Here is a 19,938-nt window from a genome sequence, read left to right on the forward strand (position 1 = left end):
GCACTAAAAGCTCTAGATCTATCCTTCACATATAAATAGTAACCCCTTCTTTTTCCATTTGGCCACAGTGGACACATTTCTCTCTAAAAATGACGAGATCCACCAATTTTTACACGGGTCGGCCGATTATTGCTTGTTTGACGAACATCGGCTACGAAACGTATAATATACCCATCAGAAAAATGGGAAACATAAATCCATGTGTTACTTGTTAAACCGTAACAATAATATTCATAAAATAAAATATTTCAACACAGATCATAGAGGACATAAGTAGTCATGCCATAAAGTAAAGGTAACTTTCGATAAGACGAACTGCACTTACCTTCAACTCATCGTTAACGTAAACTAGCATCTCATAGTCCTTGTAATTATGATAGGCCTGTCGATTGCCAAATAATGTAGCAAGTACATATCTCGATTGTACTTGAATCTGATTGGCGGTAGGTAGCAACAGAAGAGATGTAGCCGTATTTGTAGCTTTCTGCTTTATTGTGCCCGACAACGCGTTTATTGATCCCTGGCTTTGAGCCAGTAAACCCAAAGAACAGTCTAGAACCTCTAGAAGCATTGTAACCGTTTTATCCAATTGCGTTATAGAATTATATCCTTCAAAGCTGGAACTGTTGCCACCCATAGCACCATATGATGCTGTTGCAGCTGTTCCATTTGCAGCATTACCCGATGTAGATTGGGCAGCTACTTCGTCTGTATCATCTGGCCAACCGACCAAATCTTTTGCTTTGCCATACACTTCTATGGAGTCTAACATACATACATTTTCTGGATCTCTAGATTTTCCAAAGACCACCTTTAAACATTTGTCGCATTGTAGCATTTCTTCTCGTGTCAGAGGAATATCGAACCATCTAGCCCTGCGTACAGGTGTGGGTATAGTTCTTCCCAATATCGTGACACTTTGCGGTGTACGATGTGGATCCTGTGTTCCCAGTAGTACTCGTATGCCGACAATAACTATATTCGGATCATTGTTGTACACTTCCAACGTGAAACCAGTAGCCTTGGTGGAAGCCACAAACATTCCGGTAGAGAAAAGTCGAGTCTTTAGTTTTTGTTTATTGTAAATTTGCAAAAGATCGTTACCGCCAAAATCCACATCGGGCAACACGTTGCAATGTTCGAAGAAATCTATGGGGAATATTGGATTGCCATTGGGTCCTGTAGTTTTCTGTTGATGGCTTGACTTTCGTTTAGATTTCTTATTTGGGCCACTGGTATAGGGAGATTTACTGCTAAGGTTCGATGAGTACAACTGATTTGTCAACGGTTGTACTTGGGGAGACAACCAAAATGAAGTTGTTTCTTGATTGGCTGTAAAAATTCGCAAACTACCATCTTCGCATAGTAATATCAGTGTAGTTTTTTCCACTCCGGCTACTGTATGACGTATAGCAACCATATCCATTATACGAGATTTGGAAGATTGGGCTTTTATTTCTTGCATTAAAATGCGGTCTGGTGTAAACATAAAGATGACTGGATTATTTGAAGTGTGCATCATAGCACAAATTAGACCTGGATGCCCTGGAATTTCCGTCCATTGGCATAAGGGTTGTGGAGGTCCCTTTGATGAATTCTTGGTGGTGGGTGAAGTTTGTAGATGTGTTATGCCCTTGACTCCTTTATTAACATCGGTCAATGGCGCCACAAAACTTCGACCTACAGAATAACTGAAGAACAACAACTGCAAGGTGTGAGAGTAGTATATGGAAACACCACCGCCTCCTTCTTGGCCGTTGACGTCTTTTATTTGCGTATGATTCAGCTCCAATGTATTGGTAACATAAAAGTCACCATGCTTTGCCAATGATTGATCGTCCAATTTCTGGTAGTAAATGTAACCAGAAGAGGCTATAATTAACATGTAATAGACACCATCCTGATAAACAAATGTACAATCTCGAATTTTGCCAACAGCTACCAAGAAGTAGTATTTGGGACTGTAGGTATCCTCAGACAATTCATAAATTTTTACATAATCTGCTGTGACTAGGGCCAACATAGTTTGCGATCCCGGTAGCCACAAAGCCTTCTTGATGAAGTTGCCATTTTCCAATTGAGGAGTCAACACTATATGGTCACTGGTAGCAGCTGTGTTGGTAAAAGTCAAAATGTGGCATTCCTTGAGTCCACATACTGCAAGGCAATCTTCATTTGCTGGATTTGCCGTCAAAGATAAGACAGTACATGGAATTGGTGCCGACGAAAGTTGAGTCAGCGTAAGCTTCCTTTTGGCTGCATCCTGTTTCAGCAGTGCAGAGAGTTGTAAAATTGTAACTTTACCCTTCTCATGTGAGACAGCTAAATGTTGTCGTTTGCCATGTGGCGAAGATAGACAGCATAAGGCGACACGACGTACCAAACCAGATGAAAGCAATTGTTTAATAGTTTGTGCTTGATCACCGGAATAACTCATGCGTACATTTTCGAATGCGCCCTCTTGAGAGCCCAATGTGGGTAGCATTAATTGATCGGTATGTTGAAATGTTTGCTCTCCATGCAGACGCAAAAGTGCAGCCTTTGCCCTGCGATGACAACCCACAATAGAGAAAAGATCGCAATTCTCTTTGATAGCAGGCATAATGACATCAAAGAATTCCAATATACATTTAACAACAAACGTCCACTGTTCAGTATTTTGTAGCACTTCTTTGGAGGACTCCAGTAATTTAGAGAGGAAAGAAATGCGCTCATTTGTTTGTGAAGAATTGTTATTTCCTCCCGACGATTGTAGAATGGAATTCATGAATAGCTGTTGTTGTGGCTGATGTTGTTGGCTCAAACAACTTTGTGTTGGTGGTGTCTGTGCACGTTTAGCTTGAGACATGGAACTGCTTCCACTGCTTTGAGCATACATTGATGACGCATAATCATTTAGCTGACCACGGGCATCACCGCTACTAGCAATACGTCTTCGTAAAGCCTGACAGGATCCATCCTCTTTGGCACCACAATCGCAGAAAAAGTTGCCATATTTAGCATAACTGACATCATGACCCTTGTGGCATACACGTGCACACACCGAACAAACTCCAACTGTATTTACCATGTTGCATGTATGGCAATGGTACCAGTGTTGATTCATAAATTCCTTTTGTGTTTGCTGTGTGAATGAAAAAAGAAAAAAATGCTATTTTAATAAAAACCCACATCATAGACTAAAATTTTTGAAATAGCAGGAGCCGACTAGGAAAATTGGTCCATTGTAATAACTCATTAAATAAAAATATCAAAAATATCAATATCATGCCGGGCAATTTGGCATGTACTCATCGTTGTCAAATAGATCGTGCAGATATCACATTGCCTATTTCAGCAGAAACTTGTCTGGATGATTTGAAAAGGTCTTTTTTTTGAAGAATGACAAAAAGAATATCAGTTTTTCGAAGTATCTTGCTTGTTTTTCCACGTATTTTCGCAGAACTTCTTTTCTGTAGGGCTTTTTGAACACAAAGTAACGATCTCTTAAAAGTTTTGACGGTCATTCAAAGAGATTTTCCCTCAATTCTTAGAGCTAAAACCAGTTTTTTCTTTTCTACTACAATTCATTCATCTAGTAACTAATTTTTATTAGACAAAAAAGAAAAAAATGCCAACGTGTACTTATTATTTTGACCACATGTGTATATAAAATTCCTTTGGTTTATGCAGTTTTCGCAATACACTTAAAATTTTTTTTATTTTATTCGGAAAAATAAAATACCGATAAATTTCTGTAATCTGTAATATATTGTTAATTGGGCCAGGTTTGGCTTTGTGTATATTACTTTGGAGAATAATAAATGAAAAATGAAAATGAAAAAAAAAATCTCGGCTAACTTAGAATCCGAAATATTCAGTATAGCATCACATTTGAAGAATTAATGCGAAACAAATGCATCCAATGCTTAGCCCATGTAAAATTCACTGTACCGCATTCCGTACCCAAAACAAATTTATTTGCTTTATCCTTTTTTGCTGATAATCTATGCCAAAATTGATGTCACAGGTACATTATTGCCTTGAAGTATGATCTGGTACACGACAATTTTTTCTTGATAATCGACTTTGTTTTGTTTTTTTTTTTTAGACTTTTTCATGACTTATGGGAACCATACAATTTGAAGTGCAGAAGAGAAAACCCTTGAAGGTTTAATCATAAGATTTGCTCAGAATATGATAATTGAATTTTTACTAACTGGCAGCATTTGCTCTCATCAATTATTCATAAAAAATACTAATACTAATAAAGTAATGCCGGCGAGATTCATAATAAACCAAATGCGTTTAACCCGCTACTCAACCCAGCGTTGAGTAATTATTGTTAAGAGGGACAATTTTTTCCAATTTCGTTAATAGTAATGTTTAATTTATTGAATTTTTGAGTTGCATATACAAAAAGGTACATTTTATTTCAAGCTATCCGAGAGGGCTTAAATTGATTAAACAGACGTTAGAATTTGTTTTGAATTTGAAATCTACACATTTTTAAGCTATAAAGATAATTGATAGGAGATATTAGGGCTAGTTTTCTTTCTTTCTTTCTTTATTGTAATATAAAGCCTTCAAGGCCAATAAATCAAGCTAATGCAGGTGCAACATATAAATTGGCGACTAACGACACACGCTTAGGTATTGTAATCTAATCGATATAAAGGGTGATTCTTTTGAGGTTAGGATTTTCATGCATTAGTATTTGACAGATCACGTGGGATTTCAGACATGGTGTCAAAGAGAAAGATGCTCAGTATGCTTTGACATTTCATCATGAATAGCCGAACGATCTGCCACAACGTCGAATTTTCAGTGAATGGGCCCTAGAAAAGTTGGCAGAAAATCCGCTTTTTTATCGACAAATTTTGTTCAGCGATGAGGCTCATTTCTGGTTGAATGGCTACGTAAATAAGCAAAATTGCCGCATTTGGAGTGAAGAGCAACCAGAAGCCGTTCAAGAACTGCCCATGCATCCCGAAAAATGCACTGTTTGGTGTGGTTTGTACGCTGGTGGAATCATTGGACCGTATTTTTTCAAAGATGCTGTTGGACGCAACGTTACGGTGAATGGCGATCGCTATCGTTCGATGCTAACAAACTTTTTGTTGCCAAAAATGGAAGAACTGAACTTGGTTGACATGTGGTTTCAACAAGATGGCGCTACATGCCACACAGCTCGCGATTCTATGGCCATTTTGAGGGAAAACTTCGGAGAACAATTCATCTCAAGAAATGGACCGGTAAGTTGGCAACCAAGATCATGCGATTTGACGCCTTTAGACTATTTTTTGTGGGGCTACGTCAAGTCTAAAGTCTACAGAAATAAGCCAGCAACTATTCCAGCTTTGGAAGACAACATTTCCGAAGAAATTCGGGCTATTCCGGCCGAAATGCTCGAAAAAGTTGCCCAAAATTGGACTTTCCGAATGGACCACCTAAGACGCAGCCGCGGTCAACATTTAAATGAAATTATCTTCAAAAAGTAAATGTCATGGACCAATCTAACGTTTCAAATAAAGAACCGATGAGATTTTGCAAATTTTATGCGTTTTTTTAAAAAAAAAAAGTTATCAAGCTCTTAACAAATCACCCTTTATAACAGGTTGGCTGATAAGTCGCCGGTCTGACACATAGATGGCGTCGCTAGTATTAAATGCATTTTATTTTTATATAGTACCAACCTTCAAATGATTCGTGTCAAAATTTGACGTCTATAAGTCAATTAGTTTGTGAGATAGAGAGTCTTTTGTGAAGCAACTTTTGTTATTGTGAAAAAATGGAAAAAAGGAATTTCGTGTTTTAATAAAATACTGTTTTCTGAAGGGAAAAATACGGTGGAAAATGAGTTTCCGGACTCTGCCCCAGGGAAATCAACAATAATTGATTGGTATGCAAAATTCAAGCGTGGTGAAATGAGCACGGAGGACGGTGAACGCAGTGGACGCCCGAAAGAGGTGGTTACCGACGAAAACATAAAAAAATCCACAAAATGATTTTAAATGACCGTAAAATGAAGTTGATCGAGATAGCAGAGCCCTTAAAGATATCAAAGGAACGTGTTGGTCATATCATTCATCAATATTTGGATATGCGGAAGCTCTGTGCCGCGCGAGCTCACATTTGACCAAAAACAACAACGTGTTCATGATTCTGAGCGGTGTTTGCAGCTGTTAACTCGTAATACACCCCGAGTTTTTCCGTCGATATGTGACAATGGATGAAACATGGCTCCATCACTACACTCCTGAGTCCAATCGACAGTCGGATGAGTGGACAGCGACCGGTGAACCGTCTCCGAAGCGTAGAACGACTCAAAAGTAATGGCCTCTGTTTTTTGGGATGCGCATGGAATAATTTTTATCGATTATCTTGAGAAGGGAAAAACCATCAACAGTGACTATTATATGGCGTTATTGAAGCGTTTGAAGGTCGAAATGGCGGCAAAGAATATGAAGAAGAAAAAAGTGTTGTTCCGCCAAGACAACGCACCGTGCCATAAGTCATTGAGAACGATGGCAAAAATTCATGAATTGGGCTTCGAATTGCTTCCCCACCATCGTATTCTCCAGATCTGTTCCCTAGCGACTTTTTCTTGTTCTCAGACCTCAAAAGGATGCTCGCAGGGGAAAAAATGGCTGCAATGAAGAGGTGATCGCCGAAACTGAGGCCTATTTTGATGCAAAACCGAAGGAGTACAAATGGTATCAAAAAATTGGAAGTAGTTATAATCGTTGTATCGCTCTTGAAGGGAACTATGTTGAATAATAAAAACGAATTTTGACAAAAAAAATGTGTTTTTCTTTGTTAGACCGGGGACTTATCAGCCAACCTGTTATACATATAGAACAAACGAGGTTCAGAGTGCTACAGGATATGGCAATTACGAATGTGTTGGGCCGTCCATGCATGCAGCGAAAAAGGTCGTAAATTGGGCCTTTGCAAACCATGAAACTCGACTTTTCCAAAATTTAAAAAAAAAAAAACAATTCTTTGTGTCTGCAGCAAAATTCAATTCGAAAAAGTGTCAATGTCATAATATTGCGGTTGGAATTTCCCATACCAACTATGACAAATTGAATTATTTCACTTATTTCGGTACAGAATTCCGGATAATCACTATGAAACTCAGACAATATCTCTTTTTTTGAGTCATAAAATTCATCAGTAGGTGGAGTAATTTTTCAAGTAAAAATTATACTCTACTTTTAATTCAAACCCTTTTCGACTTATCCGTTAGAAGTCGACAATATACATAGAAAATGTTTCGATATTCTCTTGGTCCAAACATACCTGGAATGTACACAATTTATTGTTAAGGCTATCTTCATCAGAGTCCTCAACAAACGAATCGTCATCACCTTGTTGCTCATTAGCCAAATCATCCATTAAATCTTCCAAATCGGTTTGTATATCATCATCCCATGCTGGCTGTTGTTGATGTTTACTACCTCTATATCCCAAACTTTGAAGTAGATCATGCAAATAACGAAGCAATGCATTGGCATATTCTAAACAACTAGATGGCATTATAGGAGAATATTGGAAATATTGAATCCTATCTAGTATTTGCAATCTGGTAACTTCGAGCCACATTATCGTGAAATTGAAAAGTGTTGAGTGTCCCTTGCTTTGGGCACAATCGGCCAAACAAATCATTATTTGCAGAATATCCGAAAAATCGCTTGTCTCCTGAGCAGAAGGTACTATTATTGTTGGTCCCAATTGTAGAAAAGATTGGAATAACAGCATAGCTACACCGTTTGGACCGCCCTTACCATCGTTTACTATATACTTGATTACGCTTAATAGCAGGGCACCGTTACGTTCCGTTTGTGGTTGATTCTGTAATTGTTCGTCCTGTGTGGTTGATAAGGGTTCTGACTGATTTGTAGCTAAGAAACTGCTATTGCCTGCAGTCGTCGACTGGGGAGGCCAAAGACTTAGTGACTGAGCAGCTGCCGAACTGTTTTGTTGAACGGATGGTTGATTATTAGTGGCAGCATTGTCTTCCTCAATATCCATGGCTTCCGCATTATCAAGCGTCGACGATTGGTTACCGAATTGCTCTGAGAGACTAGCTATAGCGGAGATAGTTGCCATATTTGTTGGAGTCTGAGCGTTGCTTGACGATGTGCTTGATGTTGCTGCAGGTGCTCCAGCTGCAGAAGATTGCTTTTCAATAGGAGTTTCTGCGAGCTGAGCGTGGAAACTTTGTGGCCCATATATTATATGTGTCAGCCAAGATTTTATACGTTGTTGTTCGACATTTGCCAAATCTGCAAAACATTGAACAAGATCATCCATTGGAAATCCGGAATCTGGTTGCTGAGCAATTTGGAAAAGTTTTTCTACAAACTGTAGTAACATTCTGGCATATGTCATTGAGAGATTTGTCCCTGTAAAGGAAAGCAAAAGATCTACCAAATTTGGCTTATTGACTATATCACTGCTGGTTTCTCGTTTGGTGAAAAATTCGTGTATGGCCTTAATTCCCATTGGTTTCTCCAACATTTGTGTCATCGACTTAACAACGGCCAGTAAGAGATTTTCATTAAAAATGGCACTTTGCTGAACGGTCGATGCAGATTTTTTCACTTCTTCAGCATATTCCATTAGGAAGCGATAGTGATGTTTTAATAAGTAATTGAATGACATACGCTGTTCTTGATCGGCGCCCTGATCTACGCCTTGCATAATTGAGTGTAGACACTTGTCGGCTGTCTCAAAAACAAACTCCATGCGGCTGTCCATAAGAGTTTCAATCAACATGGGTTTCAATTGATCTTCAATTAAGGACTTGCAAGTCGTATCTTCTAGCCATAGTTGTGGGGACGAAGTCAGCAATAGGTTCATTAAACTGAAAAGGCTCTCAATACAATGTTTGAATGAATTGAGTGTTGAGTAGTAGGTGTCTCGCGTTAGTTCCGCAATATGGGCCTCAATCACTGTCAATGTGTAAGGTTCAGCAGGATACTGTTGCGTTTGTTGAGCATTGGCCGGTTTATTGAAAATAGCATCTGACACTTGTAGCGAGACGCACCACTCTCCTTGTATGGCCTCTTGATTTTTGTTATCAAGCAGCTTCAGGAATTGTGAGCATAAATCTATGCAATATGAATTGTTGGAATTACATATAGCTAAAAGGCACTCCAAAATATGGTCAGGTGTCACATTGGCAAGTGGTAGAAGCTGTATCATCTTGTGACGCACTGTATCTCTCAAAACCTTAAAAGTGTTAACCAACATCTGTAGTAACTCCTTTGTAGACTGCTGGCGTTCTTGAAGAGCAATCGCATTATTAGCTTCGGCCTCTGTCTTTTGCTCGCTATTGTCTAGTGAGGATGAGGAGTAAACATCATCAGCACTCGCACCAGCAGAGATGGGAGAACTGCTTGTTGTTGGACTTGCTCCTGATGTACTGTTATTGGAAGATGATGACTTTTGTGGTTTAATGCCTTCTTTTTCCGCCCACACAACTGCTTGCATGTGCGATAGCAGAGCATCCAATAAAATTATATAGGAGAGCGGGGGATTGGCTGGAAAAAGAAAAAGATATGAATATTTTATTATTTTTTCAATAAGTCTTAGTAAGGTATGATAATTTTTGGATATTTCTTAATGTATTGGCCTACCTTTGTTAATATTTTCATTGCAAGACTCGATGCCTAATAGAGTTTGTTTCAAACTAAATCGAACATCGCTAACTCGTTCAATTATATTGCTCCACAAGGTTTCAGCCGATTGAGTATACATTCCTTGTTTAATCAAGCTGTTGACAATAAGATAGTGCGACGTAGGACATCGAATAGACCAAAGGAGAGAATGTAAGTTGGGAGTTTTGTCGACTTGTAATTGCTCAACATGTATGGTTGATGGGGGTAGGCCAAGTAACAATTTCCAGCATATGCTGAAGCAATAGCGAATAGCGCATAGCGTATGCGTACTATCCCGAGAATGCCATGACAATGTCATATCAGTTATGCTTAAAATATCGATAAGAGCATCAACCAACAATGGATATTTCAATTTGTCGGGCGTACAAAGTATAAAGTTCCAAGCTAAGCCATCCAATTTGAATTCTTGATATGTCGTGGATTGTGTGGTGTCGCCGACAAGGGTTAGAGAATAGAACGTTGGCCGTATGTCTACAAGGAAGAAAAAAAATACAATTTGTCACTTGTTCTCTAGATATACGAGCACAACTTACTTGACATACAATCGGCTGCACTTCTCCGAAATTCATCCTCAATTTCTTTGCGACAAAACGAAGTCAATTTTGTTTTATTGTTCAGCAAATCAGCGATTTTTTGATTTTCGTGCATTGTACTTACACTGAAAAGATTCCAGCGTACAGAATCTAAAAGCTCTGAAGGAGCATTATACAAGTGTTTCATAAGGTATTCTAAGAATAGAAGTAAGCGCGACAAAAGCATTATCTGGCTGTTGCGTATTGGCTTATCGGTAGAAATTTCACGACAAACTTCAGCACATCTTATAACTCCTCCGGCCGTTAAGAGGAGAATAGATTTCTTTTGCATGAGATTCAGTGAATGGAATAGGAAAAGCAGCAGCTGGGCATGCTCCATATTTAAATCTTCATAATCAACATTTGTGGGTGGGTTTGTCGATGACGAACCGCATACACCTTCTACCAAGGTATTGATCAAACGATGCCAAACTGAAAGACAAGCGGCCTCTTTTTCTTGGGTTGGTTTTAGAAGTAAAATCTGCACTAACACTGATAGTGTGCTGGGATATATTTGAAGAGGCCATGTATTGGTTTCTGAAGACCAGGGTGACACACCAAGGTGTTGCAACAAATTCGATTGCAATGATTCACTCAGCAAAGAGGCCGAAACTAAATTGTGTAAATAGCGACCTACTGCTCCAGAAAACCGTATCATTGCCGACTGCCACTTATTACATGCTGTAGACGAATCTGTTTCTCCCCCTCTGGCAGAATCTCGATCCAAGTCTTTCAAAATATTTGCCATTAACAACATCTGCTGGTCTGAAAGGCCAGCTTTAACATATCGTTGCAAGTAACTGTGTTTTTGAGAAAAAAATTGATCCATGAAACAAAAGATCTGAGCTGCCAAGTCAAGATATTCATGTGGTTCATCCAAGGCTGGCACCAAATTAGACTTTTGTCCTTCATTATTTTTATCCATTGTTTCAGTTGTATTATTCTCTTCGACAGATTCCGGTTGCAAAGTCTCCTTAAACCAATGTCCCAAATAACTTTCGCTATCATCTTCCTCAGAGTTGTCAGAACATGAGAGAGTGTCATTAAAGTATGTCGTTGAATCCGAATAACTTATGGGTTCACATTCTGTGCGATCTTTGGCATTTGCTCGTTTTAAATTACATGCCTTTCTGTAAGTTACTGTAGCCAAGAATGTGAATAGCTGATGTAATGTAGCCGTGTTAAGGACACGCATAACTCTTTGCAATGTTGTGTAGTTTTCTAAAACGTCGAAATTCGCAGGCTCAGGGAGCGATGCTATTGCAGCTTGTTGACCTGCTTGCGCCACATCAGCAGATGATGTAGATTCAATTTTCAAGTCATCTATAAGCTCTGTTAATAACTTAATACAATGATTTGCTATGGCTGCATTCAGAACTCCAAAGCCTTGTTGAACTTTAAACAAATTGACACGAGCTGAGGCTGTTGGTTGCGTGTCACCTTGTTTGGTTTTTGTCTGTTTGCAATCATCTTTACCAATGCCAGCACTGGTGCTACCAGAAGCTCCCAATGCTCCTTGAATTCCGCTCACCAAGAGCCACGCACCAAAACACATGTGATTTTGATAAATATGTGACCGCGCAGAATCTTTGAACATCTGTCCTATAGTTGTATATATTTCCAAGGCTTTGTCAACTACATTGCGGGCATTTTCTTCATTATCGTCGGCGTCTTTAGCTGACGATTGTGTAGAAACCGAAGCAGTTGATGCGGCAGCAGATGACGTCTGTGATTTTTGTGTACTGGTTGTGGTTGACATATTGAGGACACTGTTGGCAATCGAGGCAAGAACAGCGCAGTATAGAGCAGATATAGCACATTTTGATAATTTGGCTATACGGCTTGGAGTTAATGGTTGTAAAATGGGTAAAGTCAAGGCTTCGGAAAGAATTGTTATATCTGTGACCATGTGGGTCAACGTATTACGTATTTGGGTAGCTTCAACCTGCGTCAAAGGCAAATACAAAGGTTTTCCAGCCAAGTTGGCTATTGTCTCTTGATATTTGAGACGATATCGTGTAAGTATTGGTAGAGAAGAGCAAACATCTAATATGATGTCACCGCCATTCAGAGATTGTAGATACGAAGCATTTGATGAAAACACCTCCTGAAAAAGGCAAATGTTGAATTTTAATTCTGTTCTTATTCTAACCAAATACAACTTACAGCAAAATCTGTCATTTCTTCTGTTAGAGGTGCCCAAGTCATTTTTCCTGCTTCCAATGGAGCGGTCAATTGATGTATGATTATCGATGACAAATCAGATCGAGATCTTTTAATCTCAGACTTTGGCGAATCTTTATCGGCAGTATTGTTACTAGAGCTAGATGAACTGCTACTGGTTGTTACAATGCTTTTCGTATTTTCAGGATATTTACTGCTTTTCAAAACTGCAGCCACGGCATTATAATCAAACTGTAACACACTTGGACTTGCAACGCTGCAACTGGGGCTTGAAGAACTTGCATTATTACTGCCTGCAGTAGATCCGCCATTGCCTCCCGATGCAGAAGTGGAGTTTTTCGTCTGGGCGGATGGTTTCCCTTCGCAAAGGCTTTTCAATGCTGGCAATAACCATTTTATTTCATAGACACTGACCTTTCCCAAACGCAAAAGTATGAACCTTATGAGTATTGCACATGCTTCGTGAATTTGTGCATGGGAACCTGAAGATAGAGATTATTGTTTATCAATGTCATAGCAATAATGTGTAAATATGTTTTGATGTGTTTGAATGCTGTGTCTCTCTTATAAAATTTAATTTATTTATCTTTTATTTATTTCCATTTATTTAAGCTATTCAAATCCTTTAAAAATGCCAATTTAACGAATTACAAATTTATCAGCAGTAAAGATAGGATACAAATGGAAAAGGCAGATACTTTGCCCAATGTTCGACAGATGTATTTCATTAAAGGGCCGATTCAGTTTTTGACGCAAAACTGTCTTTTTGATATAAATTACATTATGAAATATCCTTGGTATAAATGATTGTCGTTCTGGCTATAAGCGAGATATTTTTGTTTCCATACCATGAAATGTAAATATCGGGTTCGTTATTATAGATCTCGGCCGAAGTGGATATATTTGTATATTTTAGGCCCTAGTCAAGGACGATGTACGGCAAAAAGCAATATTCAACCCAAGCCGAGTTTGTTAAAATTCTACAATACTAGCATATTTGATTGAATAAAAATGTTAAATCTATTTCATACCACGCTTTCAATATTAAAAATCCGATAGTTTTACATCATTAGGCCAATACAAATTTTGGATTTTTCGAAAACTTTGATAATATAAAGCTACACCTTCGGTTATACATCTGAAGACTCATCGTTTTTTAATTAAATTTATGTTAAGAGTGACAGAATCTCCCTCCAAACAAAACCCTTTCACTACCGATGTCCACTTAGGAGGACATTCGAAAACGACATCAAACTATTTCCCACTTAGTTTCGATTTTTTCTCGATATTAGGGACTTTAATCTAAATAAACTATACGTATTTTGCATATTGGTGAACACTAAATTGCATTTGTACAACCTTTTTTAAAAATAAACGAAAACTACGAAATGTTGAGACCATTTTTCTACGGTATGTCTCTAGTAAATGGGCATAAATACAGAAACTGAAATTTTTTCGTATACGCTTTTGTATTTTTTCTCACACTTAGGTTTATTTCGGTATTGAAAGGTTTAAGCCACTAATAAAATTTAAAAAAAAAGTTATCCAGCCTCATCACGCCGGAGGCCGATTTTCGGTTTTTGGCCGAGGTGTCCGGGTTGCAGTATCCAAGTTTGATAGGTTTCACTGTATATACGTTGAAGTTCGATGGGAATAGCATCAATATCCGAGATATTACACAGAGCCCAATTGAAATCATTGGCCGCTAGCGCTAAACAGACGAACTTGTTATAATCTTGACCTGTTATTAAGAATTTTGTTTAATTTTAAACAATTTTGTTAATGATTCTGTCTATGCTGTAATTGCATCTCAATTTATGGCTTAAATTGAAATTGATATATTTGAATTTGCACCTAAAGTAAATCTCAAAGTATGTTTACTTTCCCAACAATAAAGGTTAGGTTAGGTGGCAGCCGTATGTATCAGGCTCACTTAGACTATTCAGTCCATTGTGATACCACATTGGTGAACTTCTCACTTATCACTGAGTGGTACCCGATTCCATGTTATGCTCAATGACTAGGGACCTCCTTTTTATAGCCGAGTCCGAACGGCGTTCCACATTGCAGTGAAACCACTTAGAGAAGCTTTGAAAACCTCAGAAATGTCACCAGCATTACTGAGGTGGGATAATCCACCGCTGAAAAACTTTTTGGTGTTCGGTCGAAGTAGGAATCGAACCCACGACCTTGTGTATGCAAGGCGGGCATGCTAACCCAAAAATAAATCTGTTGGAATATTTTTGTTTTGTACAAAAATTAAACGAAAAAATCATTTAAACAAAATTTGTCGACTTCAAGTATGCTCAGATATGAAAGAACCAACTGATTTTACAACTTCCTTTTCTATAGGCCTTGTGGGCACCCCTTTCCAATTGGATATATTGATGTTTTAACGGTTTGCAATTGCATACACACACATACAGCCCCAACATATACCTGCAATATACATACAAAATTTCTCCTGCACTTACCGTATTTGCACTGACTCAATTTATCCGCAGCCAAAGCAGCAAATGCCGTATAAAATTGCAAGTAATTGTTATCCTCATCGAAAAACTCATTTTCACTAAAAATAAATTATATGTTAGACAATTTCCCAAAAATTTGCAATTCATACAAAATTTATTCTTTGTTCGACCTACACATGCCTATATACATATATAAATGCATAGAAGACTTTTTCATCTGGGATTTTCTAACTAATTCAAGAGTTTGATTTTACTTACCACCTAGTAATAGCCTTTATAATGTTCAGGATTTCATTTTTATTAGTTAATACACTTTTATTTGTTAATAGTGGCTTAACTACGGAACCCCAGTCCGTAGCACCACCGCTATGAGCAGACATTTTTTTCAATTGACTAATGAAAAATTGTAGAGTAGTGTTGGGAAAGTAACGAGTATTTGACTACAAGTACTCGTTACTGACTAATATTTTAATTTGATTAAATTAGTACTCAATATCTTCAACACAATCCCAATAAACCCAAACGTTTGAAAAATGCTAAAATTCAACAATTATTCAAACAATTATGCGCTTTACAGACTATCAGTTATTCCGGACGACAGTGCTCGTGTCGAACATATCCCATATATTGTGCACATTATAATACGGCGTTCTCACCAAGCATGTTTTGGGGTTTGAAATGTTTTCCCTTTATAAGCATTTCAAAACGAGTCGTTTTCCCCATATAAAAAATCAAGTCCAAAACACAAGTTTTCCTCAAAAACACGTCAATTTTAAAATGTGAACCCACCTAACTTGGAATATACCCCGAATAGCATACCCATTTCAAAATATATGTCAGATTATTGGTATAAATTTCATAGAAAAAAGGCAAAGACTTTGTAATTATAACAAAATGTCCAAACAAAATGTCCAAATGTAATTATAACAAAATAGGTTCACACACGTTCGTTATCTATTTTGCTTGTTGGAAGGTTTCTTTGCAACATTTTCTCCAATTCCTCTTTAAAATTGTATTCGTAGCAATCATGTGTCTAAATAGCTGTGTTCGGGGGACCAATAATGTATAATAATTTGTGACTCTAAAATTTTTCGTTTAGACAAAAAAAAGGGATAGAAAACAACAATTGACAAATAAAGAAGTTAAAAAAGGAAAACATTTTGAATTGGCCGCTACTACGGGCGTGCTTCCAAAATTAAAACTGTAAAGTAAAAATTCCTATTTTCTCAGAAAAACTGTAGAAAACTCAAGGCATATTAACCCTGCCAGCATTTCAAAGTTCCATTTCAACCTCATCGTTACCACAGACTCGTAAATGTCACTTCAACCATCATGAAAAGGTACATCAAAAAGTACATGCAAGTAATTTGCCATCCCTACTGTTAAAAAAGCCATTTTTTTGTGAAACGCCAAGCGCAACCAGCTTGTTATATTTTAATTAAATAAAAACGAAAATAAAGTTCTGAAAATATAGATTATACGCTTAAAATTGTGAAAGGTATATTGGTGAACAATTTGGTGATTTTCCAAATGGAATAAAGTGACTGTTTTTCAGATATTTTACAGACACGCTGCCTCCATGGAATAAAAACACTGGTTGATAGACGCAGCAACATGTAACTCGCTACTTGTAACTCAACATCATCATTAATGCCAAAAATTATGTTAAATGTAATGTGATAGTGGTATAAATGTTATATTTTTAAGAATTTGTAAATGTTTAATCAAATTAATAAATATCTAAACAAACGTGTTTTACTCGACCACAATGATTCTTTTACAACTATCTTAAAATGCACTTTTTCTGATTGTTTGGAGGGTCCCTTATTGGCGTCGTTCTAAATTGATCTATAAAGGCACCTAATAATTGCACTCATGCGAAACATTTTTGTAGTAACTTGGCGTGGTACAACTTCTCAATAGTGACGGCGCTTTTCCGACGAGTTTTTGATGTCGTATATGATTGTTTTCGACGTAGTGGGGATTCTCAAAAGAGTCCCCAAATTCAAAAAATGTTGGCAGGGTAATTAAAGATAAAGTCACGAGCAAACGTGTGTACACCCCATGATATTTAGAAAGTCAAACTAAAATGGCAGGTCACTTAAAGCGGACCTTAGACGGTCGGATAAACACTCCGACAGAGGTTCGTCTATTTGTTGTGTGTTCGTTCAAGTTTTGCCCTTACACTGCACGAACAAATGTGATGGCAACATGAAAAAATAAGAAGAAGCATAAACAAACAATGAAAGGGCTGTTTTCTTTTTGCACTGGATGTAACATTTGTATGGGCTATCCAGAACATCGTTGCACTGGTGTTCTATCCAGAATATCTCATCAGTGCAAGTCGCGCCGATGTTGCCAGATTGTATTTGGATAAAGTGACGCTTCTTCTATTCACAATAGCAATTTATTGTGACTATTTTATCGAAAAACATGAAATTCAAAGTGATACAGTGTCATAAATAATCGCAGCAGTAAATGTTTATTACTAATTGAAGCATTTCATACATTAAAAATGCAAGATTTCACTTCTTTTCTATGGTTGTTTTTAAACAGCTGATGACAGTGTTGCATATTTTTGGAGATGTCCTGGATAAACGAGTACTCTGTTTTATTTTAGTCCTTAACGGCTTAGCATATCCAGTGCTAAAAGAAAACAGCCCTGAAGTTGTATGAAGGTTTTGTGGGTGAAACCATTTTTTACTGAAAAAATGGAAGAAAATCCTGGTATATGTGTCAAAACAATGACTCCTGAAGTAATCCACATTTAATATATTACAAATTACTTGATGAATTTCAAAATACTTGTCGTCTGGTTTCCCATTGATTGGAAGTGGAATTTTTCCACGTTTTTGCCACAATACTGGTTTAGATTTATATATTTTTTTACTTTTCAACCAGAATTGGCAATCCATCATTAATTTCATTGCAGAAATGCCTCTTTTTAATGTAAAAATAAATTTGTCTTTGATAATGTTTGTCGAACATCCCCTTACACTCAATGATTTGTACCACCCAACCAGAAAAAATCAAAGTTGTTTTGATTTTATGCCAACACGTCCCCGCGACAGCCGAACACGACCTTATACTGTCGGATTTGTCGCCGCAACGTGTTGTGTCGCAGGGTTTATCCGACCGTATAAGGTGCCCTTAAGTTGAAATTTTTTGTATGTGTAGTGTTGTTGTATTGTAATATTTATGTACACAAAGAATGTAAACAAACCTACTAAATGTAAACAAAGCCTTTGACAAGATGAATGTCGATATTAGTCACCTGATTGCATGACTTTACCAATTTAATATGCCTTGTAGAAAACTAAACGCAGAAAGAACACCAGGGAGCATAATAGACATCTCCTAATGATTTAATGACTTAATGTGGGTATTAAGTTCCAGTTTAGCCGTTAAAATTTCCATTTGTATCATCATATAATTATAAATAAACCGTATTAGTCATTATGTATTGTATGGCAATGTAATTTGTAAAGATACGGTACCAATAAAGACACAACAAAATAAAAAAAAACACAATTTACTTGAAGTAATTTCTTTTGGCATAAATGTTGAATGAAAAAGAGTGCAGAAACAGGCCTATTAACCAAATTGAAAATTCTTCATCTTCTTTTCTTTTTTAGGTTCGTAACATCACACCCATTTTTTTCCAACTCTCTCATAAGGCCGGTACTCTGTTCGGTTTTCGCGTTGAAACTCTATACAAAACCAAAAAATGCGAAAAATTTGCGAAATTTTTTCCATTTGTGATACTTTGTTTTTTCGTGTTGAAAAACTGACGTTTATAGCACGGCGCCATTTGCAATGTGAATTAAGAAATAATTTATTTTTTTAAAAACTATTTGTGCGGGTTTATAAATCAAACACGGACCATATTTTTGTTCCGAAACTATACAAAGGATCAAAGGAATAGCAGATCAATTGCCCAAGGAAAAATAAAATGTTATTTTGTAAAAACAAGCAACAACCACCAACTTAATCCAATATCGCTCCCTGTAAAATAGCGCTCCAAGCTACCTAAAAAAACGCCGCTTTCTATGTGCGAAATAATGGTTTCCATAAAAATTTTTCGCAAGAATGAACATAGTACCGGCCTATACATGTAAAGGCCGGTACTATGTTCATTCTTGCGAAAATTTTTTATGGAAACCATTATTTCGCACATAGAAAGCGGCGTTTTTTTTAGGTAGCTTGGAGCGCTATTTTACAGGGAGCGATATTGGATTAAGTTGGTGGTTGTTGCTTGTTTTTACAAAATAACATTTTATTTTTCCTTGGGCAATTGATCTGCTATTCCTTTTATCCTTTGTATAGTTTCGGAACAAAAATAGTGTCCGTGTTTGATTTATAAACCCGCACAAATAGTTTTTAATAAATAAATTATTTCTTAATTCACATTGCAAATGGCGCCGTGCTATAAACGTCAGTTTTTCAACACGAAAAAACAAAGTATCACAAATGGAAAAAATTTCGCAAATTTTTCGCATTTTTTGGTTTTGTATGGAGTTTCAACGCGAAAACCGAACAGAGTACCGGCCTTAAGGACCTAAACTCATGAGCCTATTGGAAAAAAGAGGAAGCATATAGACATCTTGTTATTTCAGATAATCTTTGAAAAAAGGAATAAACAAAGGCTTTGAAGAAAATGGACATGTGAAAATAACATAACATGTTTTCCCTTTGCGCTCGCTGTAATTATTTGAACATACCCCTGCCAACATTTTTAGAATTTGGGGGCGCTTCTGAGAGTCCCCACTACGTCGAAAACAATCATATACGACATCAAAAACTCGCCGGAAAAGCGCCGTCACTATTGAGAAGTTGTACCACGCCAAGTTACTACGAAAAAGTTTCTCATCAGTGCAATTATTAGGTGCCTATTTAGATCAATTTCGAAGGACGCCAATAAAAACCCCTGCAAACTATCAGAAAAAGTGCATTTTAAGGTAATTGTAGAAGAATCATTGTGGTCAAGTAAAACACGATTGTGTAGATGTTTATTGATTTGATTAAACATTTATAATTTCTTAT

At 37.2% G+C, this 19,938-nt stretch overlaps 1 protein-coding gene and 2 long non-coding RNA genes across 3 annotated transcripts in view; 1 reads left to right on the plus strand and 2 right to left on the minus strand.

Moving 5' to 3' along the window:
- poe (E3 ubiquitin-protein ligase-like protein poe) overlaps positions 1–15,292 on the minus strand; it is a 41,173-nt gene extending 25,881 nt beyond the window's left edge. Inside the window, exons 1-7 of the mRNA XM_075296045.1 lie at positions 15,154–15,292; positions 14,899–14,993; positions 12,407–12,906; positions 10,202–12,347; positions 9,627–10,139; positions 7,285–9,530; positions 326–3,124 (exon numbers count right to left, since the gene is read on the minus strand). Coding sequence (XP_075152160.1) covers positions 326–3,124; positions 7,285–9,530; positions 9,627–10,139; positions 10,202–12,347; positions 12,407–12,906; positions 14,899–14,993; positions 15,154–15,275 — 8,421 coding nt within the window. The 5' untranslated portion in view covers positions 15,276–15,292. The remainder of the gene's footprint in view (positions 1–325; positions 3,125–7,284; positions 9,531–9,626; positions 10,140–10,201; positions 12,348–12,406; positions 12,907–14,898; positions 14,994–15,153) is intronic.
- Positions 1–19,938, minus strand: part of LOC142226179 (uncharacterized) — a 248,939-nt gene that overhangs the window by 96,565 nt on the left and 132,436 nt on the right. The window lies entirely within an intron of this gene.
- Positions 16,155–16,664, plus strand: LOC142223918 (uncharacterized). The gene is made up of 2 exons (XR_012718964.1): positions 16,155–16,393; positions 16,451–16,664. It is a non-coding gene; the product is annotated as an uncharacterized LOC142223918 (long non-coding RNA).

The sequence above is a fragment of the Haematobia irritans genome, chromosome 2, assembly GCF_050003625.1.
Source record: "Haematobia irritans isolate KBUSLIRL chromosome 2, ASM5000362v1, whole genome shotgun sequence".
In the NCBI taxonomy this organism is placed as follows: Eukaryota; Metazoa; Arthropoda; class Insecta; order Diptera; family Muscidae; genus Haematobia; species Haematobia irritans.